Source organism: Notolepis coatsorum (genome assembly GCF_963971535.1).
Source record: "Notolepis coatsorum genome assembly, chromosome: 18".
Classification (NCBI taxonomy): domain Eukaryota; kingdom Metazoa; phylum Chordata; class Actinopteri; order Aulopiformes; family Paralepididae; genus Notolepis; species Notolepis coatsorum.
In genome coordinates, this window is record NC_140182.1 from 61,415,508 (window position 1) to 61,436,887 (window position 21,380).

At 40.1% G+C, this 21,380-nt stretch overlaps 1 protein-coding gene across 2 annotated transcripts in view; it reads left to right on the forward strand.

Moving 5' to 3' along the window:
- Nucleotides 1–21,128, forward strand: part of kitlga (kit ligand a) — a gene marked incomplete at its 3' end in the record, with an annotated part of 69,853 nt that extends 48,725 nt beyond the window's left edge. The window contains exons 2-10 of one of the 2 annotated variants that reach the window (XM_084334775.1): nucleotides 8,770–8,880; nucleotides 9,515–9,571; nucleotides 10,295–10,447; nucleotides 10,608–10,797; nucleotides 11,768–11,827; nucleotides 14,327–14,439; nucleotides 16,284–16,384; nucleotides 17,493–17,553; nucleotides 17,679–21,128. In XM_084334775.1, coding sequence (XP_084190901.1) covers nucleotides 8,770–8,880; nucleotides 9,515–9,571; nucleotides 10,295–10,447; nucleotides 10,608–10,797; nucleotides 11,768–11,827; nucleotides 14,327–14,439; nucleotides 16,284–16,384; nucleotides 17,493–17,520 — 813 coding nt within the window. Of the gene's footprint in view, nucleotides 1–8,769; nucleotides 8,881–9,514; nucleotides 9,572–10,294; nucleotides 10,448–10,607; nucleotides 10,798–11,767; nucleotides 11,828–14,326; nucleotides 14,440–16,283; nucleotides 16,389–17,492; nucleotides 17,554–17,678 lie in introns of those variants that run through there. The other variant, XM_084334776.1, reaches the window with a different exon arrangement.
- Between the last annotated feature and the right edge of the window lie 252 nt (nucleotides 21,129–21,380).

The window sequence follows — 21,380 nt, forward strand, 5'->3', positions numbered from 1 at the left end:
GCTTGAATGCCACAGGGAGCTGGGTTTGCACTAGGGTCTGTTTCTTCCTTGTACCAGTGATATTCACATTCGGGTGATGCCGTTTCAAATGCGTGATAAAGTTTGCAATAAAGTTGAACAATGCCGGCACGTAGCCCCTTTCGTGACTGTGATGCAAGGCTTGCATCAGTCACGAAAGGGGCTAGCCGGCATGTAGCTTTTGTGCGATCCACCCGTCTTTGTCCATTACTGTCGTTAACTGGGAATCCGAAATTATGTCAAACGGGAGACTTGAATGTTGTGGGAGCATCTTCTAGCTCTGGCTTGTCAGTTAGTATTGCACCCGCCATACTAAGGCTAATATGCTATGCTGAATTACAGCTATCGTTCAGTGTAGCTGCGTGGCTGTGTGGGATGAACAAACAACATCCGGTTAGTTGTGCACGTTATATTTGGGACGGGGGATTTAAGTTCCGCAAAAAAAGGTTCCGTACCGTTGCAATCGTTCGGTGCACAGCGCGTACTGTACCGGAGGACCACATTGAGGCGGTACAGTACGTATTCGCGTACCGTTACACCCCTACTGGCCATGATACTCCGGTAGCGCTTGCCTGACTGCATCAGTTCAAAGAGGCAGTTGTTTGGGTGACTAGAGTATTTGGTAATTCTCTTAGCCTTGGCCCTGCAACGCTTGGTATAAATGTCCTGGAGGGTTGGAAGCCCACCTCCAATTGTGCGTTCGGCTAAACGGGCCACTCTCTGTAGTCTGCTGCGGTCGTGTGCGGTGCTATTCCCAAACCAGGAGGTGATGTTACCAGTCAGGATGCTCTCTGACTCACTTTGAACTTCCTTAGGCGCCTAAGGAAGTAGAGGTGTTGCCGTGCCTTCTTTATTACACTGTCAATGTGTGTGGTCCATGTCAAGTCCTCGGATATGTGGACTCCGAGGTACTTAAAACTGTTCACTCTCTTGTGTTGAAAGTGATGGATGAGGAGGTGCAGTTGCCTGCCCTCACCACTTGGGGTATTCCTGTCAGGAAGTCCAAGACCCACTGGCAGAGGTCGTAGTTCAAGCCCAGGTCTCTGAGCTTGACTATGAGCTTGGAGGGGAGGTATTGAATGCTGAGCTGTAGTCAATAAATACCATTCTCACATAGTTCCCCTGCCTCTTGTCCAGGTGTGATGCTGCTGTGCAGCCCAAGGGTATGGCGTCCTCCATGGACCTGTTGGGGCGGTATGCAAATTGCAGGGGGTCAAAGGTGTTGGGGATGGAGGAACAGATGTAGCCCTTTACTAGCTTCTCAAAGCACTTCATGGCTATGGAGGTGAGAGCTACAGGGCGATAGTCATTGAGGCAAGCGGGCGTGGATTTTTTGGGTACAGGGACAATAGTGGACTTTTTCAGACAGGTGGGGATGACAGACTGTTCTAAGGACAGGTTGAATATGTCAGTGAATACCAGGGCCAGTTGTCGGCACAGACTTTTAGGACGCGACCGGGAATGCCGTCCGGTCCTGCTGCCTTCCTGGTTCAGACTACTGCAATCACCTTTTCACCTGCCCCAGCAAGTCCCTGACTTGTCTACAAATGCTCCAGAACGCTGATGCAGGGCTATTGATCAGGTTCAGCGGGTCAACTCACATCACACCCATCTTATCTTTACACTGGCTTCCCATTGTGTTTAGGGTTCATTTTAAGGTGCTTGTTTTCACATAATAGAGCCATGCCTGGTCAGGTACCTGTGTACATCTGTGACCTGATCAATCCATGTATCACCAGTAGGTCATTTAGGTCCTCTTACCAGAGCTTACTGGTCGTCCCTCGCTCTCCACTCAAAACTAAAGGTTGTGCCTTTGAGGTTGTGGCTCCGACAGACACTGTGGAACTCTCCTCCTATGGGCATATGATCTGCAGTCTCGTCTTTTCTATTCTTTGTGAAACACTTTGTGACATTCTACTCTGTGAAAGGTGCTATACTAAATGAACATTAGTTACTTACATACTTACTGTAAGCTGATTTGAATAAGAGTGTCCACCAAATTGCTCATGTCATGCTCATGTCATGCTGTCAAATGTCAAATATATAAACCTTTATTTAATCAGGTATGTCACATTGAGATTTAATATAAACATGTAATATATAGATATCCTACTCTTACTAGTTACGCTGCTGGCCAGTAGTAGTCATACTGTCTTTATTTATTATACTACAACTCTGTACATACATCTGATTAGCACTACATTCATGTATATTTTGTACCCAGTTTAATCACCTGTACATTGTATATTGCTGTTGCACTCTGCACTCTGGTTGGATGCCAAACCTATTTTCATTGTAATGTGTTTGTGCTGTATAATGACTGAATGAATACATTTTAATCTAATCTAATCTAATAATTAACAATAATGTTCCTTTCTCACTATTTTTCCCCTTCTCTCTACTAAAACGGAATTCGGAAAAGCGCTATATAAATCTGATGTATTATTAATATTATTATTATAATAGTAACAATAAGAATACAAAATGATAAATGTAATATATACAAGTCAGTTAAAAGAGTCACAGATGAAATCAGTCATGTTTTTTTTTACTAGATTGCTGAATTGGCCCATTGGAAGCAGAGTATCAAGCTTCAAAGTGCACTGCAGGTTCATTCCGAATGTATGGTGTGAAAAATCTAAAAGCAGTTTTTCTCAGATCAGTGTTAATTCTGGGAACCTGCAGCACTAGCCGGTCCTGTGAGCAGGTGTTACGGTGTTCCAACTCTCTAGACAATAAGTGATGTCAAATTTAAGCCCTTTTATAAATAAATAGAAACAAATCCAGGTCTCTTCTAGTGAAAAGAGAAGGCCAAATGTTGTTTTTGGAGTAACAACATTACCGGCCATTTCACAACTATGAAAGGCGTCAACCCCCCTCCATACAGTACCATGATCATGCAACACCCCCGCCCCAGCCCAATTCTACGCTGACCCTTTGCATTCCTATGCACATTCCACAGTTCCAGTGACTATAGTAAGGCAACCAGGCCTGCACAGAGGAGAAAATGGTATGTCAGGCAGTGCTCAGTTGAGGCATGGTTTAGCACTGCACGTTCCAATATCTGTCATTTAGATTAATGTCACCTCTTGGTCGCATTACAACTCATTCCCCAAACGTTATGTGCACTTGAGGAAAATGTAGCCAACAATACATTTACATTTTATTTTTCCATTTAAAAGCTGCATTACATAACGTACAGAAGAAAACATCAAAGGATTAGACTTTGGCTGTTGAAGTAATTTTTATTATACAATTACATGCGAATATGTTGTCTTTAATGCCAACAAAATGAGCACCACCTGTTCTTGAGAAAATACACAGCCGGTACAAGCACATTTTTGAAAATGCTGATTGATTGGTAACATGAAAGTATACTCCTCCTGTACAGTATGAGAATACCTGGAGAGAGAGAGAGAGAGAGAGAGAGAGAGAGAGAGAGAGAGAGAGTTGGTAAGGGATGGGGTGCATGAACCCTGACTCAGAATATCGGCCGATATTGGCATACAAATGTGATATCGGAAAATATCGGCATCGGTTTAATTTTTTTTTACATTTATTTAACCTTTATTTACCCAGGCAAGCTAGTAAGAACAAAATATTATTTTATTTATTGTCAAAGTATGCATAATATTGTGTTAATTCCACGATAAGAGATATGTAGGGGAGAACAGGGATAGTTGTCACACTTTTTACTCTAGTGTGAATTGCTCATCATTAAAACATCTTTCAATAGTCATCCCTACATTAAATTGAAGCTTAAGATGTTGGCTTTAAATGTGTATCCCTCTCATTTTCCAACATATTGTAACAATGAGTTAATCACCTATCAAAGACACTCTGACACATTGTGACAACTAACCCCATCATGGGGATGGTTGTCACACACTATGGGGTTGGTTGTCACCATGTGTTTTAATGGGAACATCTTAAAAAGAAGACAAGAAGGCAGAACTAAATTTGAAAGTTTAATTGCATTGACAAGTTGACAAATACATAACTTAATGCATCTTAACATGAACATAAACAGGAAACACATCTTTAAGCCATCCTATATAACAAAATAAGAACACAATAAATAGGCCTAACAATAATAGCCTACACAACATGTGACAACCAACCCCAAATAAAATGTGACGACCAACCCCAACTGGAATGTCTTGATAGCATCAAGGCTAACAGCCATCTAACAACTAGTTAGCTAGCTAACAACAATCTAAACTATAGCTATCCCTTCACACTTTTTAAGGGTAATAATTGTTTCATTATAAACCAATTGTGTAAAAGCCTAGAAGAATACTGAGGAGCATAATATTTACAAATGGACATGAAAAACACCAAAAGTCCTCTCACCTCAAATTCAGCTGTTTCACTCCAAAGATGACAATGTAGGTGAACTCTGACCCCAATTCTGGACATTTAAATACCAAAGTATGGGAGACAGGACCCTCTGGTGGTGAAATATAATGAATGTGACAACCTACCCGTGTGACAACGTCCCCCGTTCTCCCCTAATGTTAATTACCTGAAATTATTCAGTTTGGGGGGGGGGGGGCTGCATATATCGGTATTGGTTGATATCGGTATCGGAAATTAAGAGTTGGACAATATCGGTATATTGGATATCGGTAAAAAAGCAAATATCGAACATCCCTAATAATAAGTATAAAAGTATAAATTATTGTGGCTGGTTTGAACTTGAGAACACTCCGTGTTAGCATAACACGAAAAACAACAGGGCTCATCTGCAGACTGCAGGTCATAGAACTTTATCGGATTTCCCAGACGTCCAGCGATTTGGGAATCTCAGGATTCGATTCGATTTTGAGTCTTGGGGTCACGATATGATTCAAAATCGATTCTTGATTCAATACATACACAGATTTGATCCTGGGTTGCTAGTTTTTAGTTACTTTTCCTGTTCGACTGATTTTCAGGACTCGTGACTCGACTTGGACTTGAGCACTGATAACTCGGACTTAGACTTGGACTCGAGCATTGACTGCATTCGGACTCGGAAGGTGCAGACGAGGACTTGTTAATTGATAAAAAAATAGAGCCGTGCATGGTCAAGCACCTGTGACCTGATCAATCCATGTATCACCAGTAGGTAATTTAGGTCCTCTTACCAGAGCTTACTGGTCGTCCCTCGCTCTCTCTCGACTCAAAACTTCGACTCTGGCTCTTCTTTGGTGACTTGGACTTGGACTCAGACTCAAACACTGGGGACTCAAGACTCGACTCGGACTCGAGATTTTTTTAAAGAAAAGAAAGCATAAAGGAAATAAAAAATGAATGCTCAACATTGAAGATGTAGGCCTAACACATTCCCCCAAAAAACGAATATCTGAAAGGGTAACTTAAATAATTGTTTTAAAAATACAATAAAATAGTCAATCACATCTCTACTACATAAGGGGGCTTTCACACTCAGCCTTTTGTACCGAATCACCGTCCCGGAGCACGGGGGGCAGTGTTCTCACTCACCACTTTTGGGGTGCGAAACGGCGCTGATTCGTTTCACCCCCCGCTGAACGGGAGTCTCATTTACATCAGTTCCCGTTTTAATATCTTTTAAAAACGGTATTATTTACTTGCCTTGTGGATACTGGTAGCCAGTGGCGGCCGCTGTGAACTACATTTGGGTGGTCGCAAGTTCATTCATACTACACTAGTACACGTATCATCATCAATACAATAATGAACACATATATATCTTGTCATTTTAAACAAGTTACCATTCATTCATTCAGCCATTATGCATCACGCGCTGCGAAATTAACACGCTGTGTTGAGAGCGAGAGAGAGAGCGAGAGAGAGAGAGAGAGAGAGAGAGAGAGAGAGAGAGCGTGCGTTTGAGTTTGAGCGTAGTGATGTGCCATAGCCCATAGTTTACCAGACCAGATTTTGTCAATGTCAACACAGTTGGAACCTGGAAGCGATATAAAGAAACGAATTGCCAATAAATGTGAAGTTATCAACCTCTGTTGTCATGCCTCCTCAATATCCCCCCCCCCCCCCCTTTCCTCACTACTCACTAATGGAACTGGTATCGCGGAATCACGTTAGTTTAGCATTAGCTGAGTGGCTAACAGCGGCTAACGTTAGCTGAGTGGCTAAGAGAGAGAGAGAGAGGGAGAGAGAGAGAGAGAGAGAGAGAGAGAGAGAGAGAGAGAGAGAATTAACTCACTTTGTTTAATTGAAATGTGGTCCAGGCGGAGGGCTTGATAAAGTGTATGTCCACTGACTGTCCCACAGTCCCAGACTGTTGTCGATGTATATCCACTGCCCACTGTCCAGACTCCAGACTGCATCACAATACACAGCATCGAACATCCTGCAAACTACCTGGCATTCTATCGCTCACTTCTAAGCAAAACCGAGAAATGCGGCTACGGAACAGTACTGTCGGCGCCGCGTCGGCCAATCAGAGAGCGTCTCCGAGAAATGCAGCTACGGAAAATACTGGCGCTGCTTGCTTAAATGATAATAGATCGCTTGGAAAAGCGCCCGGCTTCCATCATAATACATCATATTTCAACGCACAGCGCGTTACGCACTGATTGGCTGCGACGGATACAGCGATGAAACCAGTGCACGGCGTGCACGCCCACTGTAAGCGCTATTGCGTCTAGCCCGAGAGAAATGCGGCTACGGGTTGCCCGAGAGAAATGCGGCTACGGAACGTATTCTCTATCAGACAGTCACTTCCTGTTCATGAAAACAATTATTTATATTTGATATATTAACGTTATATTGTGCATTAGAAACACAAACATACTTAAAATGAGTAAATATTATTCATTTTAAACATGTTTATATTATTTATAGGGCTATAAAAAAAATTAAAAAATATATATTTCTTCTTCTTCTCTCTTTTAAGCAGGGAGGGCGGCGCTCTAGCGCCCCCATTGACCAGCCGCCACTGCTGGTAGCTTGTTCCAGTTGAATATGGCTCTATAGCACGGGATTTAGAATTATTAGTCGTAGGTCGTGGTCTTAGAGGAAGTACCAGGTCGCAGGTCGTGGTCCTAGAGGAAGTACCAGGTCACCACTTAGCGCCCGTCTGGTGACTGTTTTCAATATAATTTTGATCAGCTAAAGATATAGGAATCCTTGAGGCAACTTTGCTGCCCATAGGTGGCTATCGTGAACAATACCCAGGTCAAAGGTCAGAGACCCAGGTAAGATGGCGGACGCCTACCCTACGATTTATGACATCACATCTACTGTTTTATATCCATGGTTTCAGCTTGAGGGTATGTGTTGGAAGAGTCCAGCCGTTCGTTAGTTGTGAGAGAAAATTGGACCGAGTTCTTTTCTTCACCTCATTCCAGTTGGCTGGAAGTTCATGAAAGTGCTGCAGGGTGCGTTGATAGGACTACAATGTCCGCTACTGGAGGTTGCTGCTCCTTTGCTCTCTGGGAGATAGCGTACGATGCCAGTCCTCGCGTTAATAACGTCAGTAGGCTGTTCCCAAAATACTTGTTCTGTTGATTGACAGATGACCGCACCGTTATAGTGACATTATAAAATGCAGGAAGTTAAAAAAATATATATATATATAATCACATTATTAGGAAAACAAGCCATCATGAAATAATAATACATGATAATAGGTTGATATTATGCGATTATTTCTAAATTAAAAATTATTTATACATTTGTATTTAATAATTTAAATACATTTCTACATTTAATTATATAATTATTTATTTCACCATTTTATAATAACATAATTATTAATTGTGGCACATTTGATCCTCCATAGACTTATTATGTGTGCCTCCACACAATAGGTCTGCTTCATTCCTGTGTCCTGTATAATCCCTGTCATATAGAGATTATTAATTTTCCTAAGCGAAAGAAGCCACAAGACTTAAACTGCCTTCGTCTGCTCTTTAAACTAAATCCTTTTTTCCTTTTGACACAATCTGTATTATTAGTAGTAGCAGTAGTGACTGTGAAACCAAGAACCAGGGTTTAAGTACCATACTAATTGAAGGGTGTTAAAAGAGGAGACGGTTGCCAACTCAACGGAGCCCATATCGACTATCTTTTGATCCTGTAGTCTCTAATCCGCCTCCAGGTTTATTCAGCAGGAGGGTTCATTCTCAGGCCTGCTGGGAAGCAGCATTGTGGGGTGTCTTTACCGGGCCCTAGCTAAGAGGGAGACATTGCGTAACGGACTCAGGCGGCCACAGAGACGGGGCGGTGGCCAAGGGGAAAGAGGCAGCCATCAGTCCATAAGACAATGCATGGCTATGGTGTTGGCCAAGGGAGCTGCAGCCATCAATATGTAAGACAATGGACCCCTATTAGGCAGTGTCTGTGTTATTCAGAGCGCCAGAGCGACACCCGGGTCTGGAGGATAACCGCTATGTCACACACACACACACACACAAAACCCAGTGAAGTGGTCCAATTACTGCAGATTACAAAAGAGTCTGCTGACCACATAATGGCGGTTTGTGATTATGTCCACTCATGACTGGCGGGCTAAATCGCTTGTTGGACGAAGGACAGTCTGTCTTTTTTCTCATGGGAACAATGTGAAACACTTTAATTCGGCGGTCCTAAGAATAATAGCTCCGATACGTTAATGTTATTCCTTTGAACGCGCTCCTATGCTCTCCCCGAACACTCAAAACATGCCTAAATGATATTGTGTTAGTAATGGCAAACGTGTATGGCGGTTGAGAATGTAACTAATTGTCTCCCACTGTTCTGTGTTTTGTCTTTTCCGTGTAGAGTTGGATACGTGTCTGTGTCCATATACTGCTGTGCATCACACTTGAAGTCCATTCAAGTGAATTCGACGTGAATCCTGTGACAGATGACATCTCCAGACTCTCTGTTTTGGTAAGACCTTTGTGTTTTCAACTAAAGGCCCAATCTGCAATAAAAGACGTAAACAAATGAGTAGCCACACTAGTCCCAAACTATTTAAAATAGGTATGGAGACATGTTGTTTCCATTCTGAGCTCTTGATACATGGACTAACACTAAATATTGACAGTTTTTACCTTTTTTTATTTCTCCTTTATTTAACCAGGGTAATCACATTGCGATTTCCATCTCTTTTTTCCTTTTTCCATCTCTTATTCATTTGTTTTTGCTGAATACAAATAGCTTGTTTGTTTATGTTAGTACTTGGTAATGCAGGTTGGTAATGCAAACAACAGAAATCTGCTCAGGTGGGGTTACCTGGGATCAAATCAGATGAGGGTCCACGGTTTATGCAGATACATTTTGGGACCCTTGACATGAAGAATATTGAGCACCACAGTGCTAGCTTACACTTTAGATGGGTTAAGGACTGGGTCATTATGTACATTTTATAGAGAACATTTAATTTCTTTGTTCAAGCGTTTGGGGCTTATGAATGGTATTGAATGGCTTATGAACATATTGAATGGCTTATGAATCGTATTGCCATATTTATGGATTTCAATAAGGTTACCTTTAATGTTGTTTTACATTCTTTTTCTTACAGAGACAAAATATTCCTAAAGATTACAAGATTCCTGTGCATTACGTTCCTAAAGAAGAGGTGAGATGAGGTGTTAAACCCTTTTAGGTGTATGATCAGTAGGGGTGGGAATCACCAGAGGCCCTGTGATGCCATAATTATCATGAGACCAGAGTCACAATATTGTAATATCACAATGTTGAGACATATTGAGACATATTGTGATTTATTACCTTTTTTTCAACTGCAAATTATGTCCCCAAAGGAAAACTTTGTTAGCATCTGCAGTCAAAAATATAGTGTTAGATAATAGTCTGTATTATCTAATAATAAGATAACATGTAAAATGAATGTTAAAAATAATTTCATTGTAGTAAAATGGGGTTGTCAAGCTAATAATAATAATAATAATAATAATAATAATAATATATATATTTTTTTATATATAAAAAATAATTATTTACTTGGCATCACTATCTAATATCGGCAGGCAAAAAATTGCAATATATTTCTGTATTGATTTCCCCCCCCCCCCCCCCCACCTCTAATGGTCAAACTGGTGTGGTTAGAATTTGGGGTAATGAACATGTTAATGATCTTGTCACAATGGCTACTGGTCATTTAAAATGTCATTCCAAGGAAGCATTTGGGGGTGGGTGGGGGGGACTCGCAATAATCAAAGGGTAATTGTGTTGGTAATTAACATCACTAAGTGGTTGCTTACATTGCATGTATTATCATGTAAACATCCCAAACAGTAAATTAACTCTAACCTCCACACCCATGTCTATTGTTTCTACCCAGGGAGGAATGTGTTGGGTCAAGTTAAACGTTTTCTACTTGGAGGAGAGCTTAAAAGAATTAGCACATACTTTTGGGAACATTTCATCGAACAGAAAAGATATCAGCATTTTCATCCAAATGCTGCAAGAAGTGCGACTCTACATGGGGTCTGTGGTGAGTTGACCTTTCACCTGTTTGCTGTAGGCCTACAGCAAAGTACTGTGCACATTGATAATGGACAAAACAATAGAGAATTTCAGAATTACACCTTCTGAAAACAAACAGCTAAACTTTAAAAGTGAATTTTAACAAATTCCATTTTTTGTTCTCGCAGGAGCCGACAATGTATGACTATGAGTGCCACTATAGGATAGAGAGGTGGCAGACAGCGCGATACTTTGACTTTGTGGAGGATTTCCTTAACTCTGCGAAGGTTCACATAGACTCTGCTGACTGTGATCCGCCTCCTTGTCCCTCAACAACATACGCCACAACAACAGCAGCATCAACGCAATATACAACAGGTAGATGTTTTGTCATTACTACATTAATACTGTTGTTATGTAGCATCTATCCATCTACACGCTGGGCTGTGGTGGCCATGTGGCAGGCTATGTAGCATCTATCTATCTACACGTTGGGTTGTGGTGGCCATTGAGGGCCATGTGGTAGGCTATGTTGCATCTATCTATATACATGTTGGATTGTGGTGGCCATTGGTGGCCATGTGGTAGGGTAATTTCGCTGAGTAAAATGTTACTCACTTGGGCTCAAATGGACTCAGTTTGAGTAAAATTTACTCTGCGAAATTTACTGTGTAGCATTGACATTGTCAATACCTGAAGCTCATATTTTAACCATTTCTTTCTGCACCCACACCCCTTACCCTAAACCAGGTTCATATCCTATTCCCTAACCCTACCCCCCTTACCCTAAACCGGGTTTAGGCTGCCTCCATGGTGTGCCAATCTGCTGCAGCCGTTTATTTACAGTCGCAGTCGGCTCCTGTCCTGATTTACCTGAAGGTGAATAGGCCCTTTTTTAGGCCAGCTCTCCTGTGGCAATTTTAGATGCTTTTTATCCAGAACTATGCAAGATAAAAAAAATCAAATGGACCAGGTGCTCTGGACGGCCTATTGTGACATTGCCACTGCAGCTGAGTCAGAGGACCAGGGGAAAATGTCCCCTGATGCACCCCATGTGAAAGGAAGAAAAAGGCCGAAACCCAATTGTATAAGTGTTGATTACAGAGCAATCTTCCAATCTTCCCAAGCGCTTGGCTTTTCTTCCCTCTAGAGGTCGGCTCAGATCTTTTGTCTGAGGGGAAGAAAAGACAGCGGTAAGGTGATGTCCGACGCACCCGACAATGAGCTGTTTTCATCATTCCACCCTTCTCTGTCTCGTCACTCTCTCATCTTCTCTTCCTCTCTTTATCGACTACCCTGTGACTCGCTCTAAACGTCCTCTGTCTTTTTTCTTTTCCTTTTTTTCCAGAATCACCCTTGTCCGCCAAAGGAACAGGCTGTGATCCCACATCGAGAGACTGCAAATCATGTATGTTTAAAAAATCCTCTTGAGGTTTCAACTTCAGGCAATGAGTGTCCGGGCCGTTATTTTGTTGTTAAACCAGCTTGACTGCCTCGGTAATTTGCAGCATTTTACAGTATGTTTGTCATCTTTGTCAGTTGATTAATGATGCTCTTCGGGGCAAATTCCCCATTAGAACCAGTGTCGTGACTCAAGTCTTGTCTCGTTTGGCTCAAAGCTTTTCTCTACAGTGACACATGCAGAAACAAAGAAACAAAACAAAAAAAGACACTTCCACGGCAATGCAAGGGTGTCTGCAAGCATGCTCTCTCTGGGACATACTTGTAAATAGAGAGTAGGAAGTACATGTAAATATTATAATTTCACTTCTCTAGTGTCTTTTGACCAAATTAATTTAAACGATAGTCTTGCTGTTCACGTTTTTAGGTTTAAATTCCTATGGTACAGAAGTCAAAACATGTACATTTCCCATTTAGGTGAATGACCCATGCCCACTCTAGTCACCTAAGGTGGGCGGGACAGAATTGATTAGTCTCCCTTTTGAAGCGTCTCTGGTCAAACATCTTGTAAATGCTCTAGAATTATAAAAAGAGGATTTGTCACATGATAGTGTGATTTGTTACCGGCGGTAACAGGAAAGCTATTGATTGATTCATCCTCTTATAGTAAACACTAAGTCTCAATTAATAACCCATTTGTATGCTTGGATGCACATTCCAGAATCTCTATCTGAGAGGGGTAGGAATAATAAAGAGCTGCAGTGAGTGTCATAATTGTACATTATTACCGTACAGTCATGAACTTGTGATAGACTAACAACATTCGTCCCTCATTTACATATAAGAGATCCCCTCAAGCACCTAACACATCATCACTGACTAATAATAAAAAAAAGTGACATGAGGATGATCTATAACATCATAATTTTCTCTGGCCCCACTTCGCGGTTGTCAAGGGAACACTGATGGGTGATTACACATTCATTGCAAATAATGGGCCACCTAAGGGCTCACTTGGCGTGTGAAAAATCACGGCCTCAGAATGGATTGATTGAAACAAAGTGAGTGTGTTTGAATCAACAGTTGAAGGCTCCACGCAGATTAATTCCGTGTCACCTTTGTTCTTTATGTGTTCAGGAGCAAAAATCAACAATATGTGTGTGTACAGTTTATAGTTGTGCCCAGAGATGGCCTAATGATTAAGACCACTGTCTCTGTGTCTCCGTTACAGCCTTCCTACTTTCTCAATATTTATATATAATATTTACATTTATATTTGTATATTTACTACATACTTTTTACTATCATGTATCCTTTTTTTTTAAACATTTATTTATTAGTCATCAAAGGTACAGTTGAATACAGTACACATTGAATGGCACATTTTGTATTTTCGCCCCCCCCCCCTCCCTCCAGGGTTCCCACAGACATTGCAAAATTAAATTCAAGGACTTTCTCAAAAAATTTAATTAAAAAATAAAAGGAAACAGTTCACTTTTAAGTGCTGTTTTCTATAGCAAAAATGTATAATAATAATTAATAAAGAGGAAAAAAATACACATTTAATCGGATCCAATATTTATGGCTCAAAGCCAATCTCCGACAATTAGTACTACCTTGTGTCAAAAACAAGCACTAAGCATTTCAAGGACCTTGTACGAACCCTCCCCCCTCCCTCCCATTTTCCCTCCCCTATCCTGCCCAATCCTACAAATACACAACAGAAAACATAGAACATACAAACCCATATCTCTCTCACTCATCCTTCCTTCTCATTGTCCTAGTGTCTTTAGCTTGGCTATGTAACCAATAAAAGGGCCCCATACTATTTTAAACTTTTCACTAGACCCCCTTAGGTTGTATTTCATTTTAATTTCCACTCTAGCAAGATCCTGCTGCGTGCTAGTAGGGATGCAAGGGCAATTCTATCTATTGTTTTTCTCCTAACCCTTTGGTGATCCGGTCTTGGTAAGACTCCAGAGATGGCTATTTCTGCACTGGGAGTTAGCTCCATGTCGAAGGTAATTAAAATAGCTGTCCAGAAGCTGTGTAGGCGGGTACCTCTAGGGATGTCCTCTGAGTCCTTTGCTATTTGCCGTAGCAATCGAACCTTTATCTATTGCGCTCAAATCCGCCAACTCCAATCAAGGAATCTTTAGATATGGTTCGGAACATATACTCTCCTTGTATGCAGATTACTTATTATTATTCATTTCTGATCCACTGTCTACCATCATGTATCCTAATACTATGCTACTACTCTTATACTACTACCTATCTTGCTAATATGTCATTACTACTATGCACTCAGAGTGTAATACTAATATTTGACGAACAAAGCCACTGACCCAGCTGCCAGAGATGTACCCCTCCTGGTGACTTGTTGTTCACAATTTGTAAGTCGCTTTGGATAAAAGCATCAACTAAATGACTAAATTGTAAATTGTTGTACTGAGGTCAAGGGTATGGAATCAGTAGAAATGCTGACCGGTCTCCTCTCTCACAGGGAACGTCTCTGAGCGGGAGTCTCTACGGTTCCTGCCTGAAGTGGTAGAAAGATGCCTTCTGTCGCTACTCTTCATTCCGGTCGCAGCCATTGGCTTCCTGCTGGTGTGGAAGGTGAGATGACCTTTGACCTCTGGCACTAAGGTGCAACTTCCACAGACTCTCTTGTATCCTTGACAATGGTAGATTGTTATGTCGGGCAGACAGCGCTTAGTTCCACGGGGATGGGCGGGGCTCCATAAGGCATATCTATGCATCTATGAAGTAGGCTGTTATACGGGTATTTATGTCCTACTGTATATCAATTAACAAGGCAAAATTAGAACCATGATGGGCCAGTTTCCAATCCAATTCAAGAAGAAATGACCTTTTTACACAAAGCTCTAACTATCATTACCCAATCAGAACATATTGTATCGGATATGACAGTGTGCCCTAAGTGAAGTGCTACCAATTCCCATTGCAAAAATGCAAAAATGTATTTAGTAAAAAGCCAATGTTCAAGTTTCAAGTTCAATTTTGTTTATTATTTGTCATAATAAAATACAGAATACTTTATGATGAAATGCTTGTTTCTGTATGAGCCCATGAGAGTGTGCTTCATACAGTAAAAAAAGTCATTAAGAAGTAAGTAAAGAAAGGTTCAGTCAATAATATACATGCTGGCATACAATATACAATACAGAGTAAAATGAGTAACAGTGAGGTACAATGCAGAAATGAAATGAGGTACAAAACTTAGGGTAAGGTGCAAATGAGGTATGAATGTAGTGCAAATCTCTTTAATAATAGATCAATATAAAGTGTGTTAAAATGTCTAAAGTGAGTAAAGTGAGTGATAAGGTGAGTGTTTGTTTAAAGTAAGTGTGTACGGGGTGCTCCAGTAGCACACCATATAGCGCACTGAGTCGCGAAGCGGTCGTCCCGGGTTCGCTTCCCACACCCGGTGACCATTTGCCGCATGTCTTCCCCTCTTCTCCTCCCGTTCTCCCCCTCCTCTATCGGTCCTGCTTGACCAGGAAAAAGCTGTAAAAATGCTAAAAAAGATAATTTAAAGTGAGTGTGTACATGTGGATGTGTGTGTAGTGAGTGTAGATGATGGGTTGTTGTTTCTTTGTTGTTTCTTTGTTTTTGTTTCTTTGTTTGTACTCTTGCTCCCGACTACTGTCAGCGACTTCGGGTTACTGAGAAGCGCTATATAAATTAAATTAATTATTATTATTATTATTATAGTGTCATTGTCATTGAGCATCCTGATGGCCTGGGGATAGAAGCTCCTTCTGAGTCTCTCTGTACTGGCCATGAGACTCCGGTAGCGCTTGCCTGAATGCAGCAGTTCAAAGAGGCAGTTGTTTGGGTGACTAGAGTATTTGATTATTCTCTTAGCCTTGGCCCTGCAACGCTTGTTATAAATGTCCTGGAGAGTGGGAAGCCCACCTCCAATTGTGCGTTCGGCTGAACGGGCCACTCTCTGTAGTCTGCTGCGGTCTTGTGTGGTGCTATTCACAAACCAGGAGGTGATATTGCCAGTCAGTATGCTCTCTATTGTGCACGAGTAGAAGTTCTTAAGGATCTTCTGACTCACTTTGAACTTCCTTAGGCGCCTAAGGCAGTAGAGGCATTGCCGTGCCTTCTTCACTACACTGTCAATGTGTGTGGTCCATGTCAAGTCCTCGGATATGTGGACTCCGAGGTACTTAAAACTGTTCACTCTCTCGACCGGTCTTTCGACAGGTGAAGCCATTTCAATCAATGCTCTGACGAAGACAGCTTCGCCCCTTAAAACATCGGCTTCTTAATAAATCGATTAGTTATTTTCCATTGGAGTTCGGAGCACGTGGGCACTTTTTGACAGGCACCTATTTAATCCAGGCGAGTCTTCTCCACATTTCCCGTGTTGAATTGTGAGTATTAATGGGATTTATTTTGACATTGGCTATAACTTTGTAACCTGACAGGTCAGATCAAGAAGGAACCAGGGAGACCCTGAGCAGAATGCTGCAGAGGGAGGCCTCTTCACAGGGACTGCACCCGCGCTAGATGCCGATATATCTGAAAAGTAATCTGTCCTCCTTGTATTTCTCTTGTATACATGGTATGAGGCATAGACTGAACGGGCGACAAGCCTCTCTTAAAACTGTCCTTATTATTAGTATTATTGTTATTATTATTATTATTATTATTATTATTATTATTATTATTATTATTATTATTATTATTATTATTATTATTATTATTATTATTAATAAATTATTATTATTATTATTATTATTATTATTATTATTATTATTATTATTATTATTATTATTATTATTATTATTATTATTATTATTATTATTATTATTATCATTATTATCACCATTATTATTATCATTATTATTAGCATCGTTATTATTATCATCATTATTATTATCACCATTAGTATTATCATTATTGTTATTATTATTATCATTATTATTATTATCACCATTATTATTATCATTATTATTATTATTATTATTATTATTATTATTATTATTATTATTATTATTATTATTATTATTATTATTATTATTATTATTATTATTATTATTATTATTATTATTATTATTATTATTATTATCATTATTATTAGTAATAATAATGATAATGATAATAATAATAATAATAATAATAATAATAATAATAATAATAATAATAATAATAATAATAATAATAATAATAATAATAATAATAATAATAATAATAATAATAATAATAATAATAATAATAATAATAATAATAATGATGCTCGATATTGGCTTTTTTACCGATACCGATATACCGATATTGTCCAACTCTTAATTTCTGATACCGATATCAACCGATACCGATATATGCAGGGTTCTCCCCCCCCCCCCCCCCCCCCCCCAAAAACTGAATAATTTCAGGTAATTAACATTACATATGTCTTGTTGTGGAATTAACATAACATTATGCATACTTTTGACAATAAATAAAATCAGAATTAGTTCTTACTTGCTTGCCTGGGTAAATAAAGGTTATAGAAATGTAAAAAAAAAAACTATACCGATATTTTCCGATATCACATTTTAAAGCCAATATCGGCCGATAATATCGGTAGGCCGATAATATCGGACATCATCATCATTATTATTATTAATTATATATAATTTATTCTTTTACAGAAACAAATTGAACATCATTGATGAGTAATTCGCCCACCCTTCACCCTGTTCAGCATCATTGGTGAGATTTATCATACTCATATTATACAAGAGGAGTGGACAGAACTATTCATTTGCATGACCGATGGGAAAGCAACATATTCAGGTCTAATAAACAATTTCCTCCCGTCCCTCTCTGTTCCACAGGCCTCCACGCTTCCTCTCGTCGATGTCCATTGGAGATCGAAAAGACAAAAACACAAGCAACAAACACGCAAAGCCGAATTCCCTTGTGATATCTGAAAAAGGTGAAGGAGGCCTTCGACTTCTCGTCCACAGACATGCGCTCCAGATTGACAATGGCGCTGCCATTGCAGAGATCTATCCGGTTTTAGATCACACCAGTTACAATACGGATACGGTTGCCTTTCTTATCTAAAGACTACATGAAAACCCTGTTGTGCTTCTCAGAAAGATTGTGAAACGTAGCAGCAGAAAATGATGATGACGTCTTACCTTTCCACCACCCCTCCCCCACACCTCCTGGATCGTCCCAAACCTCCTCAAAACCATCCCCACCTGCTGTCTAATGAAATTCATTGGGAAAACATTTGCCTCCAGAGCACTTCCCATCAGCACTTTTGCTGGAATCTGGCTGTATTGTGCCCCCTCGTCTTCTTTCAACAGCAGGGCAGAGAGACTTGGACCATTCCTTGTGTGACTTGGACCATTCCTTGTGTGACTCACACTCTTGTGTGTGGACTGAGGCATGAATTACTACCTCTAGTCACCCCCACCCCCCCCACGTGCTAACATTACTCTCCACAGCTCTGCATTTTCCCCTCTCGTTCCATGCCCCCCCCCTCCCCAAAGCGCATCATGTTAAAACATTGTAGAAAACCCTCCCTTCATGTAATCGCATTGTCTGATTTATATGAGATGGTATGATGTATTTATTTATTGCTGACAGCATTGAAACACGCTGGGTGTCCTCAAGCTCAAAGCCACATAGCCCTGCAATGACATTTACCTGTATGATGGTGTGATTATATGTGTGTGACTTGGGTAATGTAGTAGTGTGAATGGATTATGTAGAGAGAACGAAAACACAAAAATGTGCTGCTTTGACTAACTTTACATTAAGCCCATTAACAAATAGTAACATTCTACTAATGAATTCTACTAAACTAACCTCACAAGCCGGAAGAGATCTCGCAAGTTAATCAGAGCGCTGACAGGCTCAGGAGGCTTCTATTGAATATCAGGGAAGAATTTTATGTAACTTTTTTCCTTTTCTTTATGAAGCAACAGTCGAGGATCCGGAAAGTGGATAGTGAATTTGTGGTCATGGTACACGTTAAAGACAGCAATGGGTTTCCCTGAACATTTGTAACTAATTAAATTCTTTGTTTCCCCATCATGCCGCTTTTATGACTGTAAAACAGAAACTATTCGGAAAATGTACGCTTGGCAAGTTGTTCCTCTTCATAAGAGGAAACGCTTTTGTATTATTATCAATCGCAGTTTAAACTAAAAAAACAAATCTGCAAATGCCTTGGGAAATCTGCGCCAGACTTTTCATCCTCCAGTGATCCACCGATGCTTCTATTTGAAGTTGAAACAGATACATAAGCAAACAACCCACCAGCTTGTTCATTCACTCAAACATTCTGTATATCATTGGCCAAAATGCTTGTTTCCTTTCCTTAGTAGTTTGGCTTCACCGGATATCACTGCTGTGCTTGCACAATAAGATATTTATGTAGATGTCCGACAAGACTTTTGGGTTAGTTTACTCAATAAACAAACATTCCAGCTAGACCTTTATGTATCGTTATACTACCAGACCCTTACAGGACAATACCACTATTTTTGTCATGTACTGTACTGTAAGTCCAAGGAGGTGTACCTTAAATGCCTCAAAAACAAAAGAAAGTATCAAAAAAGTATTTTAATTACCCAGATAAAATGGTATGCTAAGCTAGACATCGTTTTCAGTAAATCTTTTATACATAATTTACATTTAATCATTTAGCTGTCATTTTATGCAATGGAGACGCATCTTCCGACGATTCTGCATGAAATGGCTAAGTATCTCAGTAACGGTAAATAAATATGACCTGATGACCTCCTATCAAATTGAGGATGAAATTGGATCCATCTGGCAAGAATGGTGCTATTGTCTTAAGGTGTTTATTAATAAAAGTGCTTTGAAAGAGTTTCCTTAGAAATGACTTCAAAAGCCAAAAAGAACTTGTGGGGCGGGGTTTCTTAAAGTACATATACTTTATAGACAGGGTTTTCCTGTTCACCGATATTGTTGTGGTTCTCGTGCCTTGTTTTGGATGTTGTCATCGACTCCATTTTTAACTTGTTGAAGCCTATCTGTGATTCTATTGTGGTATCAGACTGTGGAGATCCTGCAGGGCAGATTAGGACAATCTCATTGTGATAACACCATTCCATGTGCGTTGACCCCACCCTCCCTCTCTCATCTCCAGTGGAAACAGGTCCACACTGTGATTATGCTACATCTATCACACTACATCTGTCACAACAACATCAACAATTCATTCATACATACAGTAGCTATGTTTTTCTTTACCTTTTTTGTTATTTTAACTCGTTTTTTTTGGGGGGGGGGGGATTTTATTTCACCCTGCTTCTTTTTGAGCGACCGGTCAAATCGAGCGCACCTTAACTAGTTCAAAGATCTATTTGAAATGATTCTCATGCATATTTTCACCCATGGTCCTATTCATATTCAGTCAGGTTTTTGGAAAAGCAGTGCTAAGATCAGAAGACCTTCTGCGACAGAATAAATTGCTGTGACTGTAAGATTTCTGTCTGCATGTTATGTTTAGCTTTTTGTAACTTTTAGGAAACAGTTACACCGGTAAGCCTGTTTGCTTCATGTGTATTTGGGAATAATACCGTTGGGAATTTTCTACTAGGGAGGAGAGTGTATTTATTGTGCAAAATTGAGTCTGTGTTTTAAAAAGAAAAAAATATATACCACATTGGTGTTCATATAGTTCTGAGCAACAGTCTACTTCAGCATGAAAAGCTGAAAATGCTTGATGTGGTTACGTGTTGTTTGTCGTGTTGAATCTGCGAGAAAATGTGTATTTAATTCAAATAAGCATTTTTTTTAACATTTGGAAAAAATCTTTTATGGACGTTCTAGACCTGACACTTTCCCCCATTGATCAACTGGTTATACGTTTTTAGTTTTTTAAAGATGTTTTTGTTTCTGCACATGAAGAAAACTGTATGCAGTAGTGCCCAGCGTTCCGATACAAAAAAGGCTTGAATAGCTACGACCCAACGAACCGTCAGATGTTTCTTATTATATATATAGATATGCTATATTAATATCATGAGCTGCAACATAAGCTGTGAACAGAAACGCCCCCCCCCCCCCCCCATTTTCCTGTCTGTGTGAGAGCCTTTGAACGCAGCCTGTCGAGGCATGGAATCCAACAGCCGTGTAATTCCCCAGTAAAGTGAACATTTGCCCTGAAGTACTGTTCGCATATGGGTTGACATGTGAGGTCTTTGACATGTCGGAGGGCGGGGGGGTTGCATCCTGAACAGTGCTTTTGGGCTCGAGTAAGCTAATGTGTCCCACTTCAGTAGGAGGAATGTAAGGCTCTAGGCAGGAAATAAGTCAGGGTGCCAAAAAGATATGTAATTGTATGCCTGGTTAATGTTGCTGGGTGAAACTCTACTGTATTCTGTATTTTTGTATAAATGTAAACAAACATATATGAGATATGAATAAAGTACACGTATCCAACTTTATTGAAGGCACTTCTTTTGCTAGCAGTTAGCTGACAATGGAGACGGTAAAAAGGGTGCTAACATTTCTAAGAATAAGGATGTGAATTGTACAACTTCAAGGTGCTT